Here is a 9641-nt window from a genome sequence, read left to right as displayed (position 1 = left end):
GCTAATAGTTTAAAGTAATTATGATCCATAATTATAGACTCTCCAGGCAAAACTCTACAAAATTGATGAATTCCAGGTGAAACTACAAAATTGATGAATTTTAATTAGATCACCTCTCATTATGTCAAGCTTGCAGCTTAAATATTTCATCCAAAATAAATGCAAGTTTTGTGTACTGCCATAATAAGATCATTCTAATTTCAACATAATAAACCCAATTTATTTGATATGCTCAACTATCTGGCAAACTCCTCAATGGCAAAGAAAAACGTTAAAGCAAAAATTCATAAAATATACTGTTATTTCTCAATGGATAATACAAAATTAAGGAAACTAAAAATTTCTCTTGGAAAATTTAAAAGATCTCTGAAAACTGGTTTAAAATTCTTATTTTCCAGAACTCTTCAGTTGTTGCAATGCTATAATTAAGAAGTATACAGCTTCTGTTAGATCAGGGGTGGCCAGCCTTTTACATTCTATGCATCAATTTTTTCACGCACGATTGCAGATGCATGTATGCGCCACTTAACATCCGTTCAGGCAATGCATACGTCTGGGTCCCATAATTATTCCATTACCTCAAATCCGCAGCAATTTAGAAAATGTGATCGCTAGCTATAGGAAATTGTATACTGTATTCCCAAACTGATCCCACTGTCCTGCTCTCTGCAGCCCCTTATCAGTCCCAATGAATCCCACTGCCCTGCACTCTCCTCACAGCCCTGTGTGGGTCACCACACTGATCCCACTGCCCCTTATCAGTCCAAACTAATCCCACTACTCTGTGCTCTTTCCACAGCCCTGTATCAGTCCCTGCACTGATCCCACTGCCCCGCTCTCTCCCCACAGCCTCGTGTGGGTCCCCACAGCCTCGTGTGGGTCCCCACAGCCTCGTGTGGGTCCCCACAGCCTCGTGTGGGTCCCCACACTGGTCCCTCTGCCCTGCTCTCTCCCCACAGCCCTGTATCAGTCTCCCCACACTAATCCCACTACCCTGCCCTCTCCCCATAGCCCTGTGTCAGTAACCACACCGATCCCACTGTCCTGCTCTCTCCCCATAGCCCCGTGTTAATCCCATTGCTGATCCCACCAACCCGCTCTCTCCCCACAGTACCATGACATTCCCCACACTGATCCCTCTGCCCCGCCCTCTCCCCACAGCCCCATGTTGGACCCCACACTGACCCCTACTTAAATAAAACATTTACAGGTACATTACAGTCTCCCATATACTATATATGGGAGACTGTAGTGTAAAAAGTATATATTGTTAATACATTTGCATAAGTAGGCTTACTTTTTATTATCACTGGGATGCAAATCGCCACTTCTAGTCATCCAATGTGCCACAGGTTGGCCATCCCTGCATTAGATGAAAGGAATTTCAGTGTCTGTACAAAGTTGGTATTTGTAAGCCTCATATTACAGTACAAAGTTAGCTTAATTTCATACAAACACAAGGTGACTCTTTTGTGCAAAATTGTTTTATTAACTAATGTTATTTCCTTTATTAACCCAATTTATTAATCTTGTGCCAATTACATTCCTAATTCTTTTTTTGTGCAAACAGAAGAGAATGTGTTTCAAAGGTCTTGAAGGCTGTAACCAACTTCAAGTGAATAATACGTAAACATTTTAAACTAGAATAGTGTTTCCGAACACAAATAAATGGATAGTGTCAGGCTTATTGTATTGTTGCATTTGTTTTCTTTGCTTCATCGGTTTAATCATCTTGATATTATTCAAAATCTTCCTCCACAGCTAATGGCATATCTTCCAAGAGTGCTGATAACTGCTTTTGTGCACACGAAAGAAACAGCCCCAAACTGGTTAGGTTACGCTGCTGAGCCACTTGGTCAAGCTGTAAGAGAAAAAAAAACATTAATAGTATTACAAAGCACAACATGAACCAAATTTTATGGACGTATGAAAACATAACACAAAGGTGCCATCATCAAGTTAACATTATAAATAAAGAGGAAGGAACAACATTCTAGCACAACAGAATACCTCTCAAATTTTTGGGAGGCTTTGCAAAAAAAAAAAAACCACAAAAAGCTGTGAAGGTTCAAAATAAGCTCCAAGAAGCCCTCGGATCGATTTTTTTTTCATGATTGACAAAACTCAATTACAATTATCTTTTTGCAACCAATTTTAAAAAACCTAGTCAGATACTGTTAAGTAATATTCCAACTTTGAAAAGGACGGATCTGCTTTTCCCAATCACAGAGAATTATGAGCAAACAATATCAATAGCACAGCTCTGCATTTGTCTTGAATATTGTCCAGAAATATTGGCTTCTCTGTAGCTTTGATCTCTATATTTGGTCATGAAATTTTCAACTAACTGTCCAGAAAAGACCAAACTCTATTTTACATTTTATGTAACAATAAGGAACATTTTTCAAGATTCACTATATTTTATATAGGTCAGGAATTTTCACTATTTGTCATTTGAAAATCTTTTCAGATTTCAATTCTTTCCAATTGCAAAAAAATGTTGCTACACATCCAATGTATCCATGGCATTCATGAAAAAACATTTTATCATATTAGTACAAAATTATCTTAATTTACTAGAAAAAAACAGATCCAATAGATTTAGAAAAATTTCAACAACATCCGAGTTAGATCCTAAGCACTTCAACTTGGTTATTACGTATGTATCAGTTGTCATTCAGTGTCTCCTCAGATCAACTCTGCAACCAAACCACTTATCTATGGGAAGTGGAAAACAATTTTCCTAAAGATTGCGGAGGAAGATTTAGCACAAGCTGACCATACCAAAAACAATAACTAATAAAAATGGATTAAAAAATGTTTTTTCACAAAGTATGAGGAAAGGGAGAGAAGATAGAGACATTAGTTAAATATATCTAGTATATGTCTCATGAGTACTAGAGTTTAATGGAGCTCACAAATATTCAGACAATTTCCAGAACTTTCATGAAATTTCAAGAGTATCCTCTATTTCTAGGTAGTACAATGGTTGTAATTGGGTGGAGTGCATTCAATTATGTCAGATGATGGTCAAGATTATGTTAATTGATCTTTTTTGCCTTCTTCATATACCTGTACTTGCCTAAGTAGAAGAGATACATACATGTAATTCTGTAAAGCAAGAAATCCAGAGATGAAAAGGACCAGAGATTTAGGACTAAATTTCTATTTCTATTTCTAAGCTTTATTTTCTAAGTTCTACTATTACAGATAAAGAATTGAAATTAAATAGTTAGAAAGAGAAACCTGGTGCAACAATGCAAAGACACATGTATTTAACATATCCGAAGTACTGAGTTTTGTCTAATCCCAAATAAATACAATACTTCATTCAATATCTTTTTGTGCACTACATTTAATTTGTTTTAAGCAAAGGATGAGGACATGGACTTATTAATGAAGGTGATCATTGCCAAATTTAAGGAAAGCTTCACACAAAGAACGAATGGTCTCTATGGCATGGATTACTCCTTTCCTTATATTATTGCTTTGAGATATTAGTCATGGGGACTTCTACTATCTAGCAACTGAATAGAAATCACCTGCATAAAATGTGTTTAAATCTTGTTTTGCAGTAATTAAATTCTGTAAATTATTAAAAACTCAGTTCCTTCTCATTCAAAGCACAATAGTTTCAAAGTTTTTTTAAAATTGTGTGAAAAGTTTGTGTAAACAGTTAATGTTCTTGTCTGTAAGTTGATAACTGCAAACTAGTGAGTTGGCAGCACATTTAATCATGAACAAGACCCTCAAAAGAATCTCATCAGTTTTTCTCCATTATAATAGCAATGAATCCTACTACGTGATTGGGGACAATTTTAATCTTTAAGGTACTTCCAATTGTTCAAATTGGTCACCTGCTCCATCCATTAAAAGGAATGCAAGCAGTGACCGTATCCTCACCATATCACAAAATACTAACCAAGTTGCTGCATGGCTAATTACTTTTAAACACACTATCCAAAGTTCATGGAAAACAGAACAAGTAGACACAGACAGATGCATAATTCCATACCCAATAAGGCTTTGTAAAAACATGTGATGCACAAAATTTTTGAAAATAGCAGAAATAAAATCTCAAATTACATACAGAATTGAAGGCATCACAGAGCTCAAAGTATTAGTCATAATATTTTTTAAAAAGTCATATGTCAGTGGGAAATTAATCCAGTGGGCCTCAAATACTGTTGTTAAGGGATTGACAATCAAGGAATGGAAAAAGTTTTAAGAATGACAAAATGTTAATTTAAAATGCATCTTTTCTGCATTATGTCCACTCACTATGGGTATCAATGCACCTCTTTCTGAATTACTTACTGGTGATAAAAGACAACTTAACTTTAAAAGATTTTACTTTCACCACATACATTTGCAAATCCAAAAGGAAAAAAAATAATCGCAATAAACCAAAATGACTATTTAATGCACAAAATGCTTTTCTTTGTGATAACAAAACCATTAGAGGTGAAATCCAGAATTTGGATTTCCTCACCTCCAGACCACAATCAGTGAGGACTGGTTAAAAAAAAAGATCCTCTACAATCTCAATCAGTACTGGAGCACCCAGGCCTATGTTCTTAGCCCCCTGCTCTATTAACTTTACAACTATGACCGTGTGGAAGTACAACAGCAACACCATCTACAAGTTCACCGATACCATGGTAGTGGATTGCGTAAAAAGGGGTGATGAGTTAACATGCAAGAGGGAGATTGAAAACTTGACTGGATGGTGCACCAACAACAACCGCACACTCAAAGGCACCAAAACTAAGGAGCTAATTGTTGACTTGAGGAAGGGAAAACCTGAGGTGTACAATCCAGTGATTTGGGGATCTGAAGTGCAGAAAGTGAGCAAATTTAAGTTCTTGGGTGTCACTATATCGGAGGATATTCCTGGCCTCACACAAATGGCATTGTGAAGAAAATTCATCAGCCCCTCTACTTTGTGGAGGGACACAACACTTTCCTAGTGTCCAAACAGTAACTCACTTTCATAGAATGATCTAATTTTTTTTTCCCCACAAGTAGTTAGAGCCTTTTCCTTGCAGACTTCTTGAATTTTTATAAGACCTCTCACAATTGATACCAAACAATTTTGAGGTTGGTGTTTCAGTGGGTATAGTGCTGAGATAATCCACTTTCAGCCTTCGAATTTCTCTATCCCTCCCCATAAACTGTACAAATTTCGTGCTTCAGCACTGCAGTCGGTAAAAGCGTGGACGGTAAACTGAAGGTACTCTTTGGTCTACTACTTCATTACAATTCAGTAAAATGACTGAATTGGAGGGCATAAGGCAGAGCAGTGAAAGGGTCATATGTGATTACAACGTGTTTCCAATCTCATTAATTAAATGTTATCAACTGTCAGTTGTTAATCTTCATGGAATAGTTCGGAAGGAGAATCATTGACCCAAAACATTACTTTTGTTTCTCTCTTCACAGAATGTAATATTTTCTGTATTCATGCTCTATCCATTCCTAGTCCATCCTAACTTTTCAAAATGACTATTCTGCCCTAGAGCTGTGACTTTTCAGAATCATTCCTTACTTTGATTAGTTTAAAATACTAGCTATTTGATATTAGTCATTAGGACAATGTTCTTCATACTTAACATGTCTTGAATTAAAACCACAGACTCCAATTTTACAGCCATTCATTTGTCCATCCATTCTGTAAGTTGTAATGCCAATATGTGTTCTTTCAAGAAACAATGCATTTAGTACCCAAACTCTGGGTTTTAATTTCAATCCAAGCTCTGTTGCAGTTACTCATTCTGAGGCCATGTAAAGATAATGATGCTATTGTCATACACATTGTACAATGTAAACATGCTCAAAATTCTTATTGATGCAGCTGAATGAAACAGTAAACAAATTAAATTAAATTAGATGAGACAATAAATACATTAGATAATAAATATCCATAGTAATTCTAGTGCAAAAAGGTGACTTGCATTAGTGCAGACAGTTCATGATTAATCTACCAAGGGGAGGTTCAAGAGTCTGTAAAAGTTGGAAAGAAATCATTCTTGAACCTAGAGGTGCTGGTTTTCATGCTTTTGCCTGAAAGCATCAGTGAAAGAGGTTGTGTTCAGGGTGGAGAGAGGTCAGCTCAGTCAGTATATTCAAAGTTCATGTTTAAATATTTTTCCCATTTTCAAACTTATAATTTCCATAAATATGTCAACTGCCACATAAAATTACCAGAATGAATTCCAACATGGCTTTTTTAAAATCTAAAACTGAATGCATCAGCTCATGTCCTTATGTCTCGATTGAATTGTCATACTTTCCAATTTCATCCTGAATGCTTTAACTTGAATGATAATCAAAAAATGTAATGCAGTTTAGCCAAAGCTGTATAACTTAAAAATTATACTGAATTTGATGCCCCTCCCGTTTTAGTTAGTTCACATTGGTCATGTAATAACATTAAAATACATAAATAAAATAGAAAGAAAGACTGCAGTTAATGAAATCACAAAAGTTTTGAAGAAGAAAGTAACATGAAATGAAAAAACATCCTTTCAAATTCTTAATATTTATTAAATGATACCAGAAAAATAGGTTAGAATTTCTTTAGAAAATGTTTTGTGTATCATGTGCTGTATTTCATTTCAGCAATATAATTTTACAAAATATTTTTACAATACATGATGAAAGCCTCTCAGTAACAGCAGAAATTCTGTTATCAAAGAAACAAAATCACAGGGAACTTTTTGTAGAGTAGCTTTTACACTAGAAAGGATTTGGTGATTTAATATTTTTTTTTGATGATTTAAAATTGAATCTATTCATGCCAATAAAAATAAATGTTAAGACTTTAAAGCTGTTATTTCTTTGTAACCTAAAGGAAAAGAAAACTGTTTTGAGAACACTGAAATTAATACCTTCATTTCATAATTTGAAAAAGAAACCGCCTGACTGTCACATTGGATAAAAGTATAAACACAGTTTCATACGGAACATTATTAACCTTCATCAAAGTCCCGGTTTTAATGTGAATTGCTGGCAATAAGCAGGTGATATTTCTCTTCCCAATTAAGTTGCAAAGTTTGAATTATGGTTGTATTATGATTTCACTAAGATAATTATTAAACCTATAGCTTTATAGATACAACTTTTTATTTGAAAATATGCAGAACAAAATTCCATAATTAATAAGTGCCATTTATATACAAATAGTACAAGATTTGAAAAAAACAAGTACTCCTGGTTGACCTGAAGAGATATAAATGATGCTTACTAAAACTGTCATTATATAGTATAAAAAAAGACAAATTAACAGTTATTCTTAGAGACATGATGACAATAATCAAAGACAAATTAAGTTGTGTGTTTTTTTTTCCGCATCAAACCCTCTAAAACTTATTTACAAGTCATTCCAAGTTTCAGAGATTGTGGTAGATAAAAGAGAGTAAACAAAATACTGACAGTAAAAAAAAGAAACAAAACTTGTCATCTACTAAGTGGCATGTGCAACCTTTCTTTGTTCACTTAAGATTCAAGCATTTGCAGTTTTTGTGCATTTCTGGTATTTTTGATAAGGTAAGTCCAAGGTTGTTGTGAGGACAAGCTGCGAGGTCACCTGTTCAATGGGTTACCGGAGGTAGGTAGGAAGAGACAGAGCAGAATACTGCAACATAAAACTTGTTACAGTGGAAGAAAGAGGAAGCTTTAGAGAGTGGCACACAAGATAGAAACATAAAAGATGCAAAATGAAATGGATACAACATTGGATGGCACAGTTCACAAAGCGGTTAGCGTAATGCTATTGCAGTGCCAGCAACCTGAGTTCAAATCCGCCACCTTCAGTAAGGAGTTTGTACATTCCCCCCATGTCCGCATAGGTTTCTTCTGGGTGCTCCAGGTTCCTCTCAGCGTTAATTGGAGGTTAATTGGAGTATTTTGGTGGCACGGGCTCATGGGTTGGAAAGGCCTGTTACAGTGCTATCTGTCTAAATTTAAAATTTAAATTTAAAATACCTGGCAAGTCAGGTTGTGCCAATGGAGAAAGAAAAAACTGACAAAATATCATAAATGGACTGGCCTGTTGTCGTACAGAAAAATTGAACTTGTGGTATTCAATGTTGATTCCAGAAGACTGCCACATGTCAGAATGCTGTTCCTTGATTATATATTGGGCCTCTGTTACAATGCAGGAAACGACAGACCAATAGATCAGACTGGGAGTGGGATTGAGAATTGATCTCGACAGGCAACAGGAAGTTGCTGATTCAATTAAATGGTTACTCAATATGGCTTTGATTTCTGCAAGGTAGAGAGCACACTGCAAAACCAATCATAATGCACTAGGTTGGAAGAGCATGTGAATCGATGCTTTACAAGCTCTTCCAACCTGAAAGAGACACTTGGGGTCCCTCAATTATGCAGAGGTAAAAGAATGGGCATTTTATTTCCTCTGATTGCATGGGAAATGATGGAAAAAGGGGAAATGGTTCACACAAACGGTACAGCAGACCAGGATTTGGAGATCATGGCCTATTTGAAATGCTAAGAGTGGAGGGGGAAGAATTATCTGGTGGTGGAAACTTGTTAAAAGTTGCAGAAATTGTGAAGGATTATCTTTTAAATCGAAGGATGTTTGGGTATAAGGTGAGGATCTTTCCTTGTTCCCTTCATGATATGAGGTGATAGAGCAGATAGCCAGGAAAATTAGACAGAGTTAAAACCACTGTCAACAATGGTAGTCACTAAATATCATAGAGGTACCTGACTAGAAAGCCACATCAACAGAGCTATTAAATCAAAGACAGAGGAAAAGGCCAGTTGGGAGGAAGTATGAATGAAACTGGGACCCTAGTCTATAGAGAGATATATTTATCATTTGCTTATTGCAACAGAGAGATCAAGAATGGGAATCATGGCCTACCCTATCAAAATATATTTCCTTTGTTCTATCCATTCCTCATACTCTTCTCAACTTTAAATTAATCCCTTGTTTCTCACATTCCCAGTTCGCTTGAAGGCTCTGCATTCTGAAATATTAGGTGTTTTCATGCTGGATCTCTACTTCGAGACCTGCTGCAAAGGCAGATTTAAAAATTTCAATTGGGCAGCTCCAGTGTTGCTTTTATGCAAAACACTGCCTCAGTGTGTCATCCTGAGCCACTGTAGGCAGTGTGACTGTTGGCATGGCACCACCCATCATAAATACATGGCAGAGCAATGGCTGTCTTCCCTATCCATGCCTCATGCAGCTGGAACCGCTCTCCGCTTCCAAGAACGGTTCAAGCTGTGTGGGGGATTACGGGTAGGGTAGGAAAGATGTCCATTGCTCTGCTGTATATTAAGCCGCTGGCACTGATGAGCAGCCAGCGGAGCTATCACAGCCTGCCCTGGCTGCCCCCTGATGGCCCCTGCTACCCTGATGGCCCCTATCAAGGGGATCATGGAGGGAGAGGGGTGAATGAGATGGGTCGCGGGCTGACATCATCGTGACGTCATCAGCCTGCCACTAGCCAGCTGCTTGCAGTGGCAGTACATTCATGCAGGGTGGTGGAGCGCTCTGCCACTGACCTTCCCCGAGAAGGATTGTAGTCGGCGCCTTGGAGCTGGCCAGGGCGCATTCATGGAGGCAAGTCTCCTGACGTGAGGGTGGAGAACCTCCGTCTTTACAC

The 9641-nt window shown here is 37.0% G+C and overlaps 1 protein-coding gene across 10 annotated transcripts in view; it reads right to left on the bottom strand.

Moving 5' to 3' along the window:
• Positions 1-1452: 1452 nt before the first annotated feature.
• Positions 1453-9641, bottom strand: part of LOC138746046 (coiled-coil domain-containing protein 91-like) — a 132832-nt gene continuing 124643 nt past the window's right edge. For all 10 annotated transcript variants that reach the window (XM_069903766.1, XM_069903769.1, XM_069903764.1 and 7 more), the window contains one exon: positions 1453-1861. In XM_069903766.1, coding sequence (XP_069759867.1) covers positions 1739-1861 — 123 coding nt within the window. In that variant the 3' untranslated portion in view covers positions 1453-1738. The remainder of the gene's footprint in view (positions 1862-9641) is intronic.

This window comes from Narcine bancroftii, chromosome 11 (assembly GCF_036971445.1).
Source record: "Narcine bancroftii isolate sNarBan1 chromosome 11, sNarBan1.hap1, whole genome shotgun sequence".
Taxonomy (NCBI): Eukaryota; Metazoa; Chordata; class Chondrichthyes; order Torpediniformes; family Narcinidae; genus Narcine; species Narcine bancroftii.
This window is presented reverse-complemented; position numbering and strand designations above follow the sequence as displayed.